This window comes from Leopardus geoffroyi, chromosome C3 (assembly GCF_018350155.1).
Source record: "Leopardus geoffroyi isolate Oge1 chromosome C3, O.geoffroyi_Oge1_pat1.0, whole genome shotgun sequence".
Taxonomy (NCBI): domain Eukaryota; kingdom Metazoa; phylum Chordata; class Mammalia; order Carnivora; family Felidae; genus Leopardus; species Leopardus geoffroyi.
The window spans coordinates 26,946,258-26,966,224 of NC_059338.1; the positions used below are offsets into that span (position 1 = coordinate 26,946,258).

The 19,967-nt window shown below is 57.7% G+C and overlaps 1 protein-coding gene and 1 long non-coding RNA gene across 2 annotated transcripts; one reads left to right on the forward strand and one right to left on the reverse strand.

Annotated features, from left to right (window-relative positions):
• Window positions 1–842: 842 nt before the first annotated feature.
• ETNK2 (ethanolamine kinase 2) lies at window positions 843–19,232 on the forward strand. Its single transcript, XM_045456349.1, has 8 exons — window positions 843–1,368; window positions 3,044–3,303; window positions 6,285–6,407; window positions 11,153–11,295; window positions 12,115–12,198; window positions 14,785–14,930; window positions 16,371–16,444; window positions 18,004–19,232. The coding sequence occupies exons 1-8, from the start codon at window positions 1,111–1,113 to the stop codon at window positions 18,074–18,076; spliced, it is 1,161 nt and encodes a 386-aa protein (XP_045312305.1). The 5' UTR covers window positions 843–1,110; the 3' UTR covers window positions 18,077–19,232.
• Window positions 9,401–15,642, reverse strand: LOC123586840. The gene is made up of 2 exons (XR_006706985.1): window positions 15,564–15,642; window positions 9,401–9,994 (listed from the first exon to the last, which is right to left on the reverse strand). It is a non-coding gene; the product is annotated as an uncharacterized LOC123586840 (long non-coding RNA).
• Window positions 19,233–19,967: the final 735 nt, after the last annotated feature.

The window sequence follows — 19,967 nt, forward strand, 5'->3', positions numbered from 1 at the left end:
CCCATCGTGCCTGGCCAATATGACAGCCACATATAGCTATTTACATTAAAGTTAAAATTAAGTGTCACGCTAGCCATATTTCAAGTGCTGGACGGTCACATGTAGCTAGTGGCCACTGCACTGGGCGGCACGGATACAGAACGGTTCCACTGTCTGGAAGTTCAGCTGGGCAGAGCTGGATTCTGGACAGCAATAATGATAGGGGCCTTGCGGTTGAGACGTTTCTGAAGAGGTCGAAGGGACAACTTGGGGAAATGGAAAATGGCCCCCTCTCTGTAGGCACTTTCCTGGATGGGGCAAGGAGAGTTCTCCCCCCTGGGCTGAAGATGAGTGAGGTTCCCATTGGCACGCCCACCCTCCACATGCATCACCTCTCCCTCGAGTATATGCATGGTGGGGGGGGGGGGGAGGATTTGCCTGGGGGGGCTTCCTGCAGGGAAGGGCCTTTGAGATGCAGCAGGGGACTCCTTTTTCAGGGACCGCGGACAGGGACCTAGGGCACAGTGGGCGAGTCCAAGCCGACCTCTTGGCGGCAGCCGGATCTCCATCCTCCAGGCTGGAGTAGGGGCGCAGGAAGAGGCCTTCCCAGGCCCTGCCCCAGGCTGCCCAGGGGGAGCGGCCCCCGCCGAGCCGGGAGGAAGGAGGCCGGCCACCCCGCCGGCTCAGAGGCCGGAGAGCGAGCCCCCCCCCCCCCCCGCCCCCGGCGGCGGCGGGGCCCGGGACCCGGGTGGAGGGGAGGTGGGGCGGGCGGGGCGGGGCGAGCCAGGCCCCGCCTCCTGCGTCACGACCTCCCCGAGGGCGTCACCCCCCGCCCCGCGCCCCAGGTAGCGGCGGCCGCGGAGTCCGCGGCGGCCCGCGGGCCGGGGCGGGGGCGGGGCGGGGGGCGTTCCCGGGCCCCCGCCCCGCGCGGCCCGCCGCCCGTGATGATGTCACAATCGCGGCGGGCCCCGGCGTTCCCGGGTCGGCTTCGGGCGCAGATCTGAGCGGGCAGCGGGCTCCTGAGTCATGGACTTCCCTTGGCCCCTCCTCTACCACTCCCACCGCCGCGCCGGGCCCCCCCGCAGGGGCTAGCGCTCGCGCGGCGGCTCCGAGGGGGTGGGGCTGCTGGGAATGGCTGTGCCCCCTTCGGCTCCTCTGCCGTGCTCGCCCTTTTACCTGAGGCGGCAGGCGCCGTGCCCGCAGTGCTCATGGGGCATGGAGGAGAAGGCGGCGGCCGGCGCGGGCTGCCGGGAGCCGCCGGGCGCCCCGAGGGCCGCCGCCGTCCCTTGCTTCGGCATATCCGTGGACCAGGACGACATCCTCCCGGGCGCCCTGCGCCTCATCCAGGAGCTGCGGCCACATTGGAAGCCCGAGCAAGTTCGGACTAAGGTAGCCGAGCGGGCGCGGGGCCGGGCTGGGGCCCTGTCGGGGATGCGTGGACGTCTGTCCGTCCATCCTTCCGGGTGGCGCTTCCAGGGGCGCGCGGCTGCTGCGCAGGGCAGGGTTGCAATGGTGGTCCGGGCATGTATTTTGCTCCGTCTGTTCTGGTCCCTAAGCAGAGCCAGGCTCCCACTTCCCTCGGTCCCCACGCACGCACACACACACACACACACCCCCACCCCTCCTCCCGGGGCTCGCGGGCTGCCGGAGGTCCACCTGCCCACCGTCAGCGTGCTGCGCGCGAGGGCCCCACCCCCTGTCGCCGCGCGCGGGTGCCCCTCGCTGCCCAGAGGAGCGCGCGCGGCCGGCACTGAAACCTGAGGAGGCAGGAACTTTTAAGGGACACCCCCCCCCACATCCCCCACACCCCCACCCCACACAAACACACATCCCTGCCCCTTCTCCACCCGGCGGTGGGAGCAAAGTCTCCAGGTTCTGAGCGGTTCCTGCCGGTCCCTGGAGCCACCGTGCAGAATCCGGCTAGCCCGGAGCCCCCAGCGCCCCAGGCTCCGGCTCAGCACCCCCACACAGGGCGCCTCCCCACCCCCAGCTGGGCACATTCTCAGGGACACAGATGTGGGCAGAGCCTCCCACTGAGGAGCCTCAGGCAGACTCCCCAGCTGATCTGCATCCTCTGAAGAGTCTTCACCTGCCCACCCTCCCTCAGGCCCTCTGGGAGCCGCCTGTGGCGGGAGGAAGGCGTCCTGAGCGGGGCACCTGCAGCCAGTGCTGGAGGGGCAGGTCTTCCGGATGGGGGAAGGCCAGGATCCTAGACCAGCTGCAGAGGCTGACACCTCTTGGGGGAAGGGATGGGTGGGTAGCATTTTCAAAATAAAAGGCCCACTTGGGTTGTAAGACCCACAAGCCACCAGGTACGTCCCAGGTGAATTCCAGCACAGGTTGAACAGGCTACCAGCCAGTCCCTCTTCTCCCTGCGCCTCACTTTCCCCACCTAGAATTGGTTCACGTGTCCTCTAAAGCCCCATAAATTCCATGGTTCATTCCTTCTTGTCACCCTACCCCGAGAGCCTGTTCTCCCCAGCCCACGGCCTACTGTCTCTCCTGGTTTGGAGCTCAGAGGCCCCAAGGAGCTCTGACCACCAAAGCCCTGGGGTGGGTGTGGGTGCCAACTTCAGTACCTCCCGTGCCTCCGCTGCTGGATGGGGTGAGAGCAGCAGAGAGGCAGCCGGGTCGGAATGTACTCATCCCGGGCAGCTCCCGACCCTCCCCGGCCACATTCTGGTCCACAGAGGTTTCTTTCAGGAATGGGGGAGTAAATAGGGGGAGGGGGCTTCTACCCACCAAGGAGTGTGGGAGTTCCTCCACTGCCAAATCCCATCCACTAGAGGCAGACCCAGGAGAAATGAGGCGGCCTGGGTTTTGTTTTTTGGTTTTGTTCTCGAACTCTTAAGTGTACCCCAAGCACCGAGGACAGAGTAAAGCATCAGGAACAGAAGGCACAATGCTGAGCTCTTGCTTAAGTGAGAGGGCTGAAGGATGGGGGCTTCTGTGCAGCTGTGCTCGGCATTCACTTCATTCAAATGAGCACCTGGGCTGGGGAGCCTTGGGGCAAGCGCAGAGACCCTGCCCCATGCACCCTTGCGCTCCCCTCTCCCCCTGCTAGCGCTTCACCGATGGCATCACCAACAAGCTGGTGGCCTGCTACGTGGAGGAGGACATGGGGGACTGTGTGCTGGTCCGGGTGTACGGGGAGCGGACGGAGCTGCTGGTGGACCGGGAGAATGAGGTCAGGAACTTCCAGCTGCTGCGAGCACATGGCTGCGCCCCCAAACTCTACTGCACCTTCCAGAACGGGCTGTGCTACGAGTACATGCGGGGCATGGCCCTGGGGCCCGAGCACATCCGGGAGCCTCGGCTCTTCAGGTGAGAAGGTTGCCCCCCGGGTACCCTTCATTTCTACTATTCCTCACGCCTTGGGCTTTGAAATCCTCGGCCAGCTTCCTTGGTGTGGAGGGGAGTCCGTGATTGAGTCATAAGGTCTGTGAACTTCCTGAAACTGCAAAATGTGTGCGCGTTTTTGTGCATTGCTCTGCAGAGAGGGGCGGTAGCTTTGCATGGATTTTCGCGGGTGACTGCTTCTTGGGGGCGGCAAGTGAGAATTTGGTGAACCTGGGACCAAAGGACCTGGTTCCCTAAGCGCAGCAGGGCTCTGCTTCCTGACCTCATGCCTCAGCTCTCTGCCCACCCCATGTCTGACCTGGAAACATCTTGGAGCCTTGGAAATGAAATCTGAGCCAAATCCCCAGAGCGCCCAGGGTTTCCTGCCCCTCCCCTCCTGCCGGGGGCTCAGGCACGCTAGGAGAATGGGCCGTATCCAGGGTGAGCCTGGTTTAGCAGCCCAGAGAGACACCATCCCTCCCCTAGTCTGAGCTTCTACCGGGTTCCCTGACAGAGTGGGAACGCAGGTTTGGGAAGCTGCCGAGGTTTCCTTACAGAGGCTCACAAGAACCCTTGACCCCCTGGGAGCCTCTCCCATTCAATGCCTGGATGTGTAGGACCCAGGAAATGGACTTAAGCTTCAAGGCCCGTGGATGCCTCTGTAGGGTCTGGAAGGGGAGAGAACCAAGGAGGAGCCCATAGTGCCTTTTCTCTCCTCTAACCATTCTGGGCAGGGATGTGAGGCAGAATCCGCCTTCCTCCCCCCTGTACCACACCCGCGTGCAGAGTGCTCAGACTACGGCAGGGTCCCAGGCAGGGTGAGGTTGACTCGTGATACTGGGGACAGCAGCACATCACAGAGGTCTGCCTGGGATCTCTGAGATTAGTCCCGTCCCACCCAAAGGGAAGGAGCCTTCCAAATACCAAGGGGGAAACAATCAAAACCCACCTAGGGACTAGACCAAGAAGTTTCTTTGCTTCCTCACCTGTTACCCAGTTAACCCCAAGTAAGCGCACCTGGCCCTATTTGCGGAGAACCCCTGGCAGGCCCTCAAGGGACTTAGAAGGGACTCTGAGATGCCTTCCCCTCCAGTGCTCACTGCCTCTGGGGCTGGTCAGGCCCTGGGCTATTTACATCCCGGTGTATGTTTTATCTATATGTGTACGTGTCTGTCTGTCTGTAGGTAGGGGGACATACAGACCTGCACAGTGGCCTTCTCAGGCTCCGGCTGAGCACCCAGCCTGAAGATAGGAGGTCAGAGCAGGGTGAGGGCCTGGGGAATCCTGGCCTGGCTTCTCCCACCCTATCCTCCCAGCTCTCCTTCAGTCTTGTGTCCTCACCAGATCACTCCCAGTCTCAGGCCACCTCTGTGAATCTGGTGCCGTGACTCACTCTCTCACGGAGACAAAGATCACTGTAAGGAAGATTGAAGATGGATTTAGGTTCGGTAACAATCTTACGTTTGGGAGAGAGCCAGAAATTGGGATAGGTGTAGGAGGTAGGCTCTTCCTTGATGATTTTCCAATCTTTCTAGAGTGAAGGTGGATATCTGAGGAAGAGGCAAAGAGGGAAAGGCCTTTGGGAGCCACTTCCCCATGTTCTCCTGAACCCCCACCTCCTAACCTCTGCCTGCTGGGGCTTTGCAGCATAAAAATGCTGAGTGTTGAGGTTACTCTCATTGCTTCTCCAGACAACAGCCCTATTGATATTCAAGGAAAGGCTCTGTTCAGGCTCTAGTCGGAATCTTCCTTTGGGAAGGGAAGGCTAGGGTCTCAGGTCTGTTTCCCTGCCTTGCCTAAACCCTGGCCGGCTCCCTCCTGCCCCAGGGCCTCTAGCCTCTGAAAGCACAGCCTTCATCTCTCACCCACCCGGTGGCTGCCACGCCCCCTGCCCCCTCCACCCTTTAGGAGGTGGGAGCCTTGGGGGCTTCCGGAGGAGCCCCTAGACTGCCCTGTTATCCTGTTGGGTGATGGCCTGCCCCTTCCCAGGACCTGGCAAGGGGAGGGGTGTCCCTGGAATAGCTCAGTAACAAGGTTTCAAACAGCCAATGCCTTTGTTGTCTTTCCCAGTGATTATTATTCGAGCAACAGGCAGAGGCGAAGGAAGCTTGAATGTTGGAGGCTTGGCAGCCGGGTGGGGGGTGGGGCTCCAGAAGGGAGAGCTGGCAGGGGACTGGGGGAGCCCAGCTGGGATGCAGGGCCTCAGACGCTGGGGTCCTTATCAAGGCCCTCCCTCTCTGACCGGTCAGTCTTCCATCCACCCCCACCCTCTCCCAGCAGCCTTCCCTACCGCCCCCTCCTTCTTTCCCGGGACCTTGGATAATGTCCACAGGAGAACTTGAAAATAGAACGCTGGTTTGTTTTGCGTCCTTGGCACCCGGCCGCCAGCATCAACTCCCTGCCGCAGAGGAAGGGGCTGCCCTGGGCCAGCCTGCTCCCCTCCCCACCTTGGCCAGGCTGATAAGAGGCAGCCATTTCTTCCCTGCCTGGCATCACCACCCCCTGATCCCTCGGTGCCCTGCATTCACCTCCCCCCCCCCCCCCCCCACCCAGGGCATGGATCAGAGTCCAAGGAGGGAGGAGGGCCACTCCCCCCATCCCCAGGTGACCTCTCTGTCCCCAGGGGTTGCTGTGGGTACGTGACCCTGGGGGGGGGGGGGGTGGGCAGGGTCATTGACCTGTGGCCAACGGCCCACTGTTTTGCCTTCCTGCTCCCTGAGGCAGCCCCAGCTCTGGTTCTGGAAAGGGTGCTCCCGGGCCAAAGGCCTTATCTCCTTTTCATGCCTTCTGCCCAGACTTGCCTTCTGCGGGAGCGAAAGCCCCTAAAGGATCTGTGATAGTTCCATACTCGGCCCTCTGGCTAGCCCCACCATGGACCCTGGAGGCCCCCTTTCTGGTCAGGAGGGGCCGAGCTGGGATGGGCTTGCCCCATGCTGATACTGTACCCCTCCTGTTTTCTGCTGCAGGCTAATCGCCTTAGAAATGGCAAAGATTCACACCATCCACGCCAACGGCAGCCTGCCCAAGCCCACCCTCTGGCACAAGATGCACAATTATTTCACCCTCGTGAAGAACGAGATCAACCCCAGGTACAAAGAGCTGGGAGGGTTCGAGGCTGCTTCTGTCTCTGCCGCCTTAATGCAATCCCGCCTCCGTTCTTTAGGCTCCATCCGACCCCACCAGGAGGTTGAGGGGCTTCAGTCCTGACTGCTCTGTCTGTCTCCAAGCAGAGCTGAGCCGACTGACCGGATCTCAGGAACTCAGATCCCCAGTTTTACACCTAAGTGTTCATTTCTCCTTGAGTCTTCGGGTTGCAGTAGAGACCGGGGTTAGGGACTGTCTTCCCCTTTACTTAAAAGGAAACTGAGGCTCAGAGCTTTACCCAGTGTCAGGCTCGTCCCAGGCAGGGTTCTGTTTCCCAGCCCAGGGCCCTTTCTACCTAAGCAGACTCCTGAGCAACGAGTAGGGAGAACCCAGCCTCTGAGAACGGGGTGAGGCTGAGTTCATGATCAGTCAGAAGAACTCAGCTCATCAGTTGACAAGCCCTTGGGACATCAAGACTCCTGCTACTTGCCTGGACGCCTCTTGTCCCCATGTGCCTCTGGGGACCCTGCTTCCCACCTTATTCAAACTGACAGCTTGTAGTGTCCTCCCTGCTCTTTCCAAGGAAGGGGTGCTCTACTCATCCCCAGCATTGCCTTTCCCCAGCTAAGACAGGGTTCCCAGACAGCAAGGGAGGCTCTCTGGCCAGCAACTTGGGAGTCCTTTTAGCCTCCAGGTACCTGGCTCCCCAACATACCCTCGAGTGCTGGAGTAGCCATGGGGAGTTGGAAAGAAGAGTGTCCCCCCTGCCCCCTCCAGGAAAAGGCAGTAGTGAGTCTCTGATCCCTCCATGTTCCCTGCTGGGTTGAACATCACCCTTGTTCCAGAGGTTCATGGGAGTAGGGTACAGAAGAGGTTTGGGGGGAAGGTATCTCCTTCCCTCCTCTCAGATGACAGGACAATAATTAACTCGATCCCGATCATGTGTCACACACACACACACACACACACGCACGATTTTATCTGGATCCTCCCATTTAATGATTATCAAGCACTGCTTTAGGACTATTTGTTCAGGATGGCCCACGTTCAGACCTTCTATGCCAAATGTTATCTCTGGGACAAGAGTCGCCTACCCCCTTAGGACTGAAACAGCACACAGAGAGCAGGATCCTGGGGTGTCTAAGTCAACAGGACCCTCTGATCATGTAACCCACCACTTTCATCTGACAGATGGAAAAACTGAGGTCTGGAGAAGGGGATGGGGCTTGTCCAAGGTCAGTGGCAGCTCAAGGGCTGGAGTCCAGGTTGGGTGCTCGGGCATGACCCTTGCCACCTCAGCTTCCTTTGACTGTACTGTCACCGTGTAACCTTCAGGGGTGACCTTGTTGGGAACAGGGTGGTCCCTGGAGAAGAACTGACCAACTACCTTTGCTCTTGTCGTACCTTTGACCTCAGACAAATCAAGTTGTTTAACTTCTCAGAGCCTCTTTTGGGGATGGTGCCTGCCCTAAACTGCCTGACCTATCCCACACGGGTAGTACTGAGCAGTGACCTGGACAAGACCGAGCTCTTGAGCTCCAGTCACAGGGTAATAACCCAGGTTTAGTCCTGCGTTTCCCAAACGTTGACTGGGATTTTAAAACAACGAAAACCATGGCTTTGACATTGGCCCTGCCCTCAAGGAGCTTAGGAACCTTAGGAAGGAGCAAGGGTACATAGGACCTGCCTGTGCATAGCTACCAAAGAAGCCCGGGTGTATAATGCGTGCGGGGTGGGAGAACCGGGGCAAGTTTTCTCGGCAGAGGTAGCGGGCAGAGCTGGGAAGGGAGGCCACTCGGGCTGGAGGAGATGGAGAAATATGCTTGGCTCATGGGTGACGAGTGGCTGCGGGTGGTTGGAGCAGGCCTTCAGGAGGGATCCGGAAGGGCTACGGGAGGTGGGGCTGCAGAGGTGGGTTAGAGCTAGACTGGGAGGGCCCTTCCATGCCAGGTTCAGGAGCCAGGATTTCATTTAGCAGCGGGAAGTCATTGAGCCAGGGACCACGACTGTGGTTTAGGAAGAAAGCCCTCCTGCGTTGTAAAGGACAGCATCAGGTGGGATTTGGGGAAGCGGGGATAGGGACTTGAGGGGGGCGGCCAGCTTGGGGAGTGTTGAAACTGAATGGGCAAGATCTGGAACTAGGGCTCCCCACGTTTGAGCATAGCATTACCCTGGGTGCTTGCTAAACGCAGGTTCCGGCCCTGGCTGACCTTGGTGATTGACTGGGAGGTCTTGCGTTAGACCCTAGAATTCTGCCTTTGCCAGGTTCCTCGGGTGATTCTGAGGCGGGGGATCAAGGAACCACATTTTTAGGAACATTGCCCTGGGGCAGCTTCATGGGGGGGGGGGATGGAAAATGGGGGGTGAGTCAGAGACTTGGAATATATTTGATAGCCTTGGTATTTGGTTGGGCATAGAGGTGTCTGGGGTGGCTGGGACAATGGGGGCGGCAATCATTGCTTTGGGGGCATCAGGAGGAGATTTGGGTGGGCTGAGTGCTATCAGGGCAAAGGTGATGGGCCAGGAAGCTCCAGCATATAGCCTACTGTGGGTACATTCCCCCCCCCCCCCCCCCCCCGATCCTGAAAGCTGAGGACACTTGGCAGGGAGCAGTTTTTTCATCAGGAGGAACCCCCAGGCTTCCCTGGGGGCCCTGCAGCCCCTGCGTCCCCCTCCTGCTGCCTCTAGGGGACAGTCTGCCTGAGGTGTGATGGTTTCTGTGATGCGCTGGTCATTACTATTCTGCCAACCACACAGCCTTGAAAGAGTCTAGTGGTGTCCGGGCTGAAGGTAGCAAAAGCTGGCGGAGTTTCAAGTTCTCAGGGGAGGGAAGCAGGGTGGCCAAGGGAGGCTGCCCAGGGAGATAGGAGGCCTGGATTGTTCCCACAGTAACCATCTGCGTGGCCTTGGGGTGGGTAAGGTGGGGGTCAGGCAGAGGTCAGAGCCTGGGCAGCAGGTATCTTAGATGTCAAAGATGTTTTTCAGGCTGAGACCTGGCCAAACCAAAGAAAGCCTCCTAATTCTTATCTTTAGATGGTCTTGGACCAAGGGAAAAAAATCTTAAAAGGTATCTTCTTAAGGAGAGCCAAGATTGAAACGCATCTTATGCAGACCAGTCAACACAGATAAACTCCAGTGAGGATAAAGGAAGGCCTCCCCCAGATCACCCCCCATTAACAGATTCTTCTGGCCTTTGCCGGGCCTTTGCAGAGCCTCTGACAGGGGCACCGAGGCCCTCACGGTTAGGAGGTTCGACTTGACTTTGGATCCATGGACAGGCTGGGGATTGCCTGTCTTAGGTGAGGAGGAAGAGGGTTCAGCTGTGCAAGAGACTTCTGGAAGCTGGAGAGCCTCTGTCTTTCCATGAGCCTCAGTTTCCCCATAGAGTTGGCCTAGAGGCCTAAGATCCTCTTTAGTTTTGACCTTCTTGAAGCCTGCCATTTGTCCTTCTCCATGGGGACAGGGGGATGCCTGCTAAACGCTCTTTGCCATGTTTCAGCCTCTGGACCGGGTGAGGGAGTGACGGGGCCTCCTTTGGGAGGATCAGGAGGACGTATCCCATTCTCCTCCTCCTGCACATACTCTGGCCGCTCTGGATAAGAAAGCAAACAGGAGATACATGGAGATAGAACAGGAGATAAAACCCCAGCCTCCTCTCTTCCACCCACTGGTGGTTCTGGGGTTTCAAGGGCTGTGCTAACTATTTGGTTCTTCAGTGTGCACAGACCTGTGTGCTTCCTGGGGACCAAAGTTCAGAGCATCCCAGCACGGTGCGCCCTCACCAGTGAGGGCATGGCCTCTGTTACCAGCCCTGATCGACCCATTCGTTCACTTCTCCACGCGTGTTTCCTTCCGCAGTGGCGCGTCATGTGCGGCGGGTCGGGGCAGGGCACAGAGGAGGGGTGACCTCCATCATCTCTGTTCCCGCCCTCAAGTTGCCCACGAATGCACAGTCTGGCCTGGGTCGAGGAAGCACACGCTCGTACTTCCAGGCGGAAGGGACGAGTCGCTGGGGAGCTACAGAGCGAGTGCTGGGTTGAAAGGCCCTAATGTTCCCTTGGTCTTATAGGAGTGAGCCCAAGACGCAGTTTGTTTGCTTTCTTAAGTGGGCCTGAGTGGTCTCTCTCTGAGCTGAGTAGCTAGGCTTTATGAGCTCTCTGGTCCTTTCCCCCTGTGACACCACCCGCTGGAGAGGGAGGGGGACATACCAGGGCATACCTCTGCCTCCTCGAATGCCAGTGGGCCAGCCCCTCCACAGGGCCCTGTGACGCCTCCACAGACTGTCTAGTTTTAGGGAGCTACACCTTCCTCTAGGAATCTTCTAGCACGCTAAGACAGGCCTGTTTGCAGCTCTCCCCTCTGCCCTTGTTGTCTTAGTCTGGAATCATTGAATGCGGACGCTCATTCTCCCCTCCTGTCCTCTCTCTCTGCCTCCTTCCTTACCTTCCTATCCCTTCCACAAAGTAGCAGGGATGCCGTGGGCTCAGGCACTTCTATGCTTTGCGAAATGTTCTTATGCCCATGTTTTAATAAGCTTCTTAGGGTAACTACAGGAAGTCAGGAGATCAGAAAGCCCTAGTGCCATTTTACAGATGACAAAAGTGAGGGTCTGAAGGGTGAGCCATTTGTCCAGGGCCCCTCTGCGGTAAATGGTAGTGATAAGGCCAGAGCTCAGGGCTCTTGAGGCCAAGTACCTACCTGTCTCCTATCAGCCCTCCCCTCACCGGCCACCTTTCTTACCACTGCCCAGCCTTTCTGCAGATGTCCCCAAGGTGGAGGTGTTGGAACGGGAGCTGGCCTGGCTGAAGGAGCACCTGTCCCAGTTGGATTCCCCTGTGGTGTTTTGTCACAATGACCTGCTCTGCAAGAACATCATCTATGACAGCACCAAAGGTACAGTTCTCTGGGTCTGTTTGGACAGCAGCAGGGCTCAGGCTGATCGATCAGCCGCCTTCGAGGTTCTGTTCCTCAGACTGGCACTTGGACGAGCAAAAGGAGACCTTCTAGTTTAGATCTTAGGGTGATCTAAGAAAAGGGGGCGCCTGGATGGCTCTGTCGGTTAAGCATCTGACTTCGGCTCAGGTCATTGTCTTGTGGTTCATGGGTTTGAGCCCCGCATCGGGCTCTCTGCTGTTAGCGAAGAGCCCACTTGGGATCCTCTGTTCCCGCCTCTCTCTGCCCCTCCCCCACTCATGCTCTTTCTCCCTCAAAAATAAATATTTAAAAAAAAAGGAAAACAAATTTCCCCTTAGAAACCTCTGCCAAAAAAGAACTCAAAATCCTGGTTTGCAGAGGTCCTCAGTGTTAGGACACCTGAGCTATTCCTTCTGACCACATTTTGGGGTTCCAAGGACCTCTTGGATGACCCAAACCTTCATGGAGCCAGAACTTTCCTGTGTTCCTAATGAGAGCTCCACCCCTAGGAAGTACTTACCTTTATTTCTGGCCCTTAGCCATGCTGAGGACAGATGCCTTTAGATGAGCAGAGCGTGAGGGTCCCCCTGTGTGAGAGGGATGGCCAGAGGTAGGGGGAGGGCAGATGGACAAAGAAACAGCTTAGAAGATTACCTCCGAGGAGGATGTGTTAGGCCGGGTTGCTGCGGAGGCCAGCGAGAGTCAGTGGGTGCATTCCAGAGGCCCGTGGAAACGTGCCCTGGCCCTGTTTCCCTGTCTCCTGGGACCAACTTTTATTGCCTCTCTTCTACCTTGTAGGCCATGTACGGTTCATTGACTATGAGTACGCCGGCTACAACTACCAAGCTTTTGACATTGGCAACCATTTCAATGAGTTTGCAGGTAAGAAGGGTATTAATTACCATTTGGTCTTTGTCCAAGTTGCCTTCCTTATGAAGGAAGGCCAGGTCCAGGGTGAGCATGAGAGGGGGGGTTGTGTACTTGCTGGGTGGAGGCTTAACAGCCCCTGTCCTCCCAAATCTCACAACTCGTCTGGGGGAGGCACAGCCTGCCTGGAGGGAGCTCCAGATCTCATGGTGGGGGCTGGACCCACATACACAGAGCAGACCCCTGCTAGCCCATATGGCAGTTTGGTACAAGTCAGGAAAATGTGCCCTCTGTGGGATCCCTGAGGATACTCGGCTTGGCGTGTGAGTTAGAAAAAAACCCCGGGGCACATTGCTGGCTCAGTTAGTGGAGCGCGTGGCTCTGGATTTCGGGGTTGTGAGTTTGAGCCCCACATCGGGTGTGGAGGATTACTTAAAAAAATTTTTTTTAATCTTCAAAAAAAACAAAAAAACAACTCCTTCCTCTGGGCAGACACAGCCCATGCCAGCTGGGCCAGCACAGGACAACCATAGTCTCTGCTTGCCTGCCTGCCCAAGCTTCCTGTTGCACAATTGTGAATAAGGATCCCGCTTGTGGATAAGGAGCAGAATAAGCTAGTGGCCTGATGAGAATAATCTAGGTGGAGCTAGTTAAAAGTATACACTCTGCCACTTGACTGTCCAAGTTCAAATCCTAGCTTTGTTGCTTGCCCGCTGTGTGGTCCTTGGGCAGGTTACTTACCTTCTCTGTGCCTCTGTAAGGTGGAGATATTATTAGTGCCCGCTTCGTAGCATCAGTGTGAGATACACACACGAGTGTAGCACACGCTAAGCATCATATTGGCATCGGCTGCTGATGTCAGGCAGGGAGGCCTTCCGGCGGCGAAGGGAGACCGGCGCAGGAATGGAGGACGGGGGCGGGGGGTGTTTCGTAGGGGTGGCCAATTGTTCAGTAAAGGCACAGTGTGTACAATCGCATCATTTGTGTAAAGGGAGCGGGGTAGGTTTTGCCAGCTGGAGGGCTTAATTGTGAAACAGTTTGGGGCTAAAGAGGCAACTCGTGGATGGAGCTTGGGCCCTGGGGCTGGAGGGACATCACCAGGCTGACAGTGTGGGATGCATGGTGTGCTCAGCCCCTGTGGCTTAGGACAGGTGAGGCACACCCAGGCCAGCTGTAAAGCTGCCACCTGGCCCAGCCTCAGCCACTCCCGGGCCCAATCCTGGCCAACCGTGTCCCTTCAATAACCTCAGGTGACCAAGTCTGTCAAGCTCTGATTGCACCTGAGGCTGTGACTCCCTGGGGTGGCCACCAGCTGCATCTGGGAACCCAAGGGACCAGGGGGCCTCAGCTGGGCAGAGCAGCTACGCTGTGGGGTGTGGCGCAGAGCAGAGGCTGACACCGGCAGGGCCCTGGGCCTGTGAGTGTTCGGCTGCCAGACCCACTGGCCTTTCCAGAAGGGCGATCTCTTAAGCATTTTAAGCCCTCCTCACCCACCACACAGAGCAAAGTCCAGCTGGAATTTCTCCAAAGGGACAGATTGCATCCTGCCCCCAAGTTGAGAATGAAGGAGGCAGATCCTAGCATGGGGGAAGGAGGAGGGCGGGGAAGGAGACTGGGAGCCAGGCGGGGAGCTCCTGGGCTCTTGGGAGCAGGGAGACCCAGTACTGAAAGTAGGAGAGAAGAGTTGCAACCCTGAATTCACCTCTAACTGGCTCTGTGACCCGGCGCAGGTTTCTTCTCTCTGGGCCTTAGTTTCTACAACTGTGCAAGGAGCTTCTTTTCCAGCCATACTCTCGGGGCCCCAGAGACTGTGTTTCTCCAGGAATAGGAGAGAAGCTTGGGAAAGACAAGAAGGAAAGGAAAGGAAGAGACCATGGGGAAGGTGGCCGGGTCCTGGTCCTGTCTTAAAACGAACCGCCGCTTTCTGTCCCAGCTCTGAAGCCAAGGCCTCTGCCACCATGCCCAGGATATGGCTGGTGCGGATCAGGCTGGCAGCTTGAGGACTCAAGGAAGGGCAGGACCGGAAGGAATCGAAGCCATCTGGTTCCAAGCCCGGATGCATTTCCGAATCCTCTGGAGAATTGGAGGGGGGGGAAGGGGGTAGAGATGCCTGGGAATCTGTTTCTACCAAGCTCTCTAGGTGATGTTTTCAGGTGGCCAGCTCAGCACTGGTGTAGGAAGCAGCGTCTGAGACGTCCAAAAGGAAGGGGCCTAGGCCAGTGGGAGGGGAGGTCTCGTGCAAGGTTAGTTAGCAACAGACCGAAGATGAGGATGCAGACGCGGTGCTGTGACCGAGCACCTCCTGTGGGCCCTAGTTCTGTAAAGGGCACCGGGTACAGTGATGCTGTCTTGGGTGGGGGTGGGGATGGGGGGGGGGGGAGGTTCCCCGGCCCACCCAAGATGGTGTCTCTGTGCTTTCCTCCAGCCCACGGAAAGCTGCACACATTAGCCAAGTTCGGTGGTCGAGAGGCTGTCTTCCTGGGCACAGCCCCTCGGGGCAAAGCACATGGAGGTGCTGAGGGGAGCAGGGAACATCTGAGCTGGAGGACCCCCCAGGTGGGCCCATCCCCCAGCAACCGCCTGCGGCCCCTTCCCCATCAGGTGTGAATGAGGTCGATTACTGCCGGTACCCTGGGCGGGACACCCAGCTGCAGTGGCTGAGCTACTACCTACAGGCTCAAAAGGGGATGGCCGTGACCCCCAGGGAGGTGGAGAGGCTCTATGTGCAAGTCAACAAGTTTGCCCTGGTGAGTGCCTGAGCCCGGAAGAGGGCAGGGGAGGGAGGGGCCCACCCGCGGTTCCCACCCTGTCACAGCCTGTGGCGGAGGAAGCAGAGCCCGGGGTTAGGTGTGAGGTCCTGGGGCCCCAGCATATGGTCCCGAACCCCACCTAGACGCCCTCTTGGGCATCCCCATCTTACCGAGATGCCCTGTCCCCTGCTTTTCCCTACCCCATCAGGTCTTTCTCCTCTTCCCAAGGAAAGACTTCCAAGAAAGACCCCAGCTTCCTATTTCAGCAGTTCTCTCTTTTGGAGAAGTAGTTCTCTCTAGCCTTTCATGCTGCAGTTAAATGCTTGTGTTTTGTTTTGTTTTGTTTTTTCCTTTGCCTTTGGAGAAGATCAGGAATGTCAGTTCTAATCCTCCTTGTTCACTACCTCTGCTGACTCAGAACTCTGTGTAAGCCTCTCCCGTCAGGCTCTTCCTGCTCACACGGTACTGAGCTGATGTTGAGTGGCATTCATCCAGGGTACCAGGTCTCCGTGGCGTGTGTCCAGGGGATTGCCAGCTAGGCTTAGTAATGCCAGCCATTGCATAAGCAAGAAGACAAGCCCACTGCTCCGGGTTTCCTAATACCTCAGTGGAGCTTAAGTAGACTCTTACCTGTCATTCGGGATTGCCTCCTGTTTCCCTCGTTGGCACAAAACTGATTCTCCATCAGGCTCTTCCTCTGAACTCTTCCGCTTATGCCTTTCTCTTGCTACCATTTCGTAATCATTTGTACTTGTTAGTTGGTCTGTACCCATGAAAGGTCCTGCAAAGCGGAGGGAGGGGCTGTGTAGCCAACCCCAGAGGACATGGGGTGGGGGTAGGGGGCCCGGGCCTGGGATAGTAATGTCACTGCTGTGGCCTGGCCCCGAGGGTGCTTCTGGCCCTGGGGAGAGCAGTTGATTGCTTAGTCAAAGCCCAGACACAGGACTTCTTGTTCACACATCACTCCTTTTCCAACCCAACCCACCTCCTGACAGAAGAGGGAAAGGGGTGAAGGACAGTTAAGGGGGTCTTTCCTGATGACCACGGGACTGGGCCTGTGATCTGGTGCAGGGGTTCATTTCATCCTGGATACCTTGGCCTTGAAGACCCCAGGAGACTCCCCCCGGGGCAGGGGAGAAGCCAGGGATGGCGTTGTCCAGGCTGGGGGACAAGCAAGGGCCCTGGAAGCACCACCCTGCCGACCCCTTCCTGGGGCAGTAGAATCGACTCCACCTTTTTCCCAAGGGTGCGAAGCCCCCAAATGCCGTCCGGTGACCTGACCTCCAAGATTTTCCCCTGACCTGTGCTGGGGAGACCCCATCGTGTCTCCGCCAGCAGCCTACTTCTGTGTCTTCCAGAGTGACTTTCCTCTAGCTGCGTGGGGTCCGTTACAGCAGTGGGTGATTGCCCTGCTGACTGACTCTGGTCTGTTTCCAGGCGTCTCACTTCTTCTGGGCACTCTGGGCCCTCATCCAGAACCAGTTCTCCACCATCGACTTTGATTTCCTCAGGTGAGTGCAGGGGCCAAGTGGGGGCGGCAGAGAGTGGGGGGAAAGGAAAAGCTTGAGCCGAGGGCGTGGGGGCAGAGAACAGGCCAGAGAGAGCATCCAAAGTCCCGTCCTCTGGTCTGCTAACTTGCTCCCATTCCAGCCAGCCCGTAGCCGGTGAGGTCACCACTCTAGGGGAAACACGTGAGCCGAGAGTACCACTCTGAAAGTGGAAGTTCTCGAACCCTCCCCTCGTGCCTGGTGGGAGACTGCTTTTCCTACTACGTCCTACGACCTCTTTTACTGCCCCTGCTCTCCTGCCAGCTCTCGTAGCCACGGGGCCTGGCGCTGAATGGAACTGTCCATTCCGTAACGGAGGGGACAGAGTTCCAGAGAGTGGAGGTGGCTCAGTGAGGTCACTCAGGGTTTAGCGCTTACTGTGTGGGCTGTCGGACCTCCTTCCATGATGTATTAGGATCTGTACTGAAACCATACTTGGATATTGACCGCTGGCTCCACCGTGTAAGGTACAGATGTCCCTAAGGACTGGGAGTCCTTTCTGTCCTCCATTCTGGTCCAGTCTTCTTGCCCTTTCCTCCCCCCACCTGGCTTCACAGTGTTCACAACAATTAGAGAAATGCAAAGCACAGCCACCGTGAGCTGTCACCTCACGCCCGTCAGGACAGCTGCTATCAAACAGAAAACCAGTGTTGGTGAGAACGCAGAAAATTGGAACCCTTGGACACTTCTGGGGGGAACGTAAAACCGTGCAGCTGCTGGAGAGAACCATGCTGTGCTTCCTTAAAACGTTAAAAATAGAGTTCCTGTGCAATCCAGCGTTCTCACCGCTGGGTTCGTGGCCAGAATGGAAAGCAGGGTGTCAAAGAGATACCTGCACGCCCATGTTGATAGCATTATTCACAACAGCCAGGAGGCAGCCGTGGATGGCTGAGTAGATAAACAAAATGTGGTATGCACCGACGATGGAATATTGCTCAGCCTTTTAAAGACAGGAAATCATGTCACGTGCTACAACGTATGACCTTTGAGGACATGGTACTAAGTGAAACAAGCCAGTCCCCCAAAGATCGATACCGTAGGATTCCACTTTCATGAAATAACTAAATTAGTTAATAATAAATTAGGGGTGCTCAGTCACTAGAGCCTGTGACTCTTGATCTCAGCGTTGTGTGTTCGAGCCCCACCTGTGCGGTGGAGTTTGCTTGAAATTTAAAAAAGAAACAGAGTGGAGGGGTGGTTGCCAGGGGCTGGGAGGAGGGGGATATGGGAAGTTGCTGCTTCATGGGTACAGAGTTTCAGTTTTGCAAAACGAGAAAGTCCCAGAGATCTGTTGCATAACAATATAAATGTACTTAACACTGCTGAACTCTTAAAAAAAATAAAAATTGGGGAAGAGCGGCTCCAGTCTAAGAAGAAAAATAAAATAGTTGAAGTAAAAAAAAAAAAACCAAAACATCCGTCTGCCCTGGGGTTGAGCTGGTGAGACTTCCTTGTGGTGTGAGCGCCCCCAGTGGGGCCCAGTGGCTTTTCTTCTCACTCCAGGCTCTCTGGTCTCCTGGCAGGTATGCAGTGATCCGATTCCACCAGTATTTCAAGGTGAAGCCCCAGGTGTCAGCCTTGGAGATGCCAAAGTGACCAGCTTCCCCATCTCTCCCCTACCCATGCCTGGCAGGACCTGTGCTCCAGGGTTCACTTCTGCTCTGGGGTCCGCGCCCTCGGACAAGGTGGGAGAGGGGACAGGTGGGTGTCCAGGGCGAAGGCTCCGCCCCTGCCCCCAGGGGAAGCTGCTGGAGACCACATTCTTTTGTTGGGAGGGGCTGAGACGCCCCGGCTCTGGGGGGTCCCCTTCACCTTGCCAGGCTCTGGGGGGTCCCCTTCACCTTGCCAGATTCGGGGGTGGTGGGGTGGGGGGATTGGGGAAGTGCCTGTAGTCGGCGGGGGGGGGGCCTGGACCACAACCACCCCTTGGGAAGCCCAGTATTCACGGCCTCGGGCCATGCTGGAATCTGGGCTGCCTTAGATGTGTCTTTGACCTTCCTGGCTTAGGGGAAAGGGGAAGGTGGGAGGGCTCCTTTCTACCTCCAGTGCCCTGAGCCTCCAGCCCATCTCCCCCTGCATGCCCCACGTGGGAGGTGCTGAACCCAAACCAGCATCATGCCATCTCTGACAGATGGATGTACATAGCTTGGGGGGATGGTCTAGAACTGGGTTTGACGGCTCCCCCCCAAGCCGCCTCATCTGAGATCCCTCCCTTTCTCCAAGCCAGATCCAGTCAAACAGCCCCTTCCCAGACCTCAGCCCCAGGACCCATGCTCCCCTCCCTCCCCCTTGTTGCTCCGTTGCTTGTGTTCGGTCCCTCTGCCACCCACCAGGAGGGAAGGCACGGGAGGGGTGATGTCCTGGGGCTCCACAGCCCGGCTTTGCTTCGTGCTTGGCCCCAGGGGGTGGAGCAACGGGTGGGGTGGCCAACAGCAGCCAGCAGACTCCTGCCTTGTGCCCTCCAGGCCCTCATTTCCAAGATTTGTCTACCTTCGGTCCTAAAGTTGACCCAAGGTCTTCCCACTAGGAAATTAGTGGGCGCTAAGGGGCAGGGGCCGGGGGACCTCCAGGGCTCGCCCGGGCACACGAGGGCCTGGGTCGGAGGGGTCGTGAAGGTGCTGAGCTCATGGCCCCAGCTTCTCAACCGCCACCACCTCCTTTCTGCCCTCATGGCCTCCTGGCTCTGGCCCAAAAAGTGACTCATTTGTAAATTCTCATGGTTTTCTGCATTAAAATGGCCATTTCTGGACCACTCTGGTGTCTGAGTGCCTATGGTGAGGATCTGATGTATAGGGTATGACTAGTTCTCCTGCAGTGGGGGTCGGAGGGTGCTGCAACCTGCTTCTTCATGGTCTTTCCACCCCGGTCTCCGTGCACCTGGCTCGCCGAGGCCTGGCCTGCTGGTTTCCCTGCTCTTCTGCCTTTGACCGTCTGGCTAGAAGTGACCCCAGGAGGGTGCTGCTACCAGGGAGTTAGGCTGTGGCTTCCTGGCAGGGGGTGAAGCAGTGAGACCCTGGAGGGGGAGCACTCGAGACTCCCTCCCGGGCCACCGCTGGCTCCTAGCTGTTGAGGGGGAAGGGTGCTGTCCTGCTGGCTAGCCCGCAAGGATGATTTCTGGACCCGAGGTGTCACTTTCTCACAAGGCCAGAGGGGCGGGAGAGAAGCTCCGAGGTGAGCGGGGCTGCCCCCTCTGAGCAGCCCAGGTTGCTATGGCTGCACTCCTTCCGTGGCCCCCCAGAAGGTACCCAGTGCCCTTAAGGGTGGCAACAGCAGTGGCCGCCTGCCAGGTAGACTCTGGCTGTTTGGCTTTTGCCGACAAAAGTACCGGATGCCATGGCAACCGCTGGAGCGGAGCTGGCCCCAGCAGCTGGGGCCTTCAAGGTCACGGTGATCCAGTAGGGCCGGGCCCCCAGGCACAGCCGTCCCAAGCCCAGGAAGGGTAGTCACGGAGGACGCGGGGAAGGATGTGCCCCGGCCTGGGGACTGT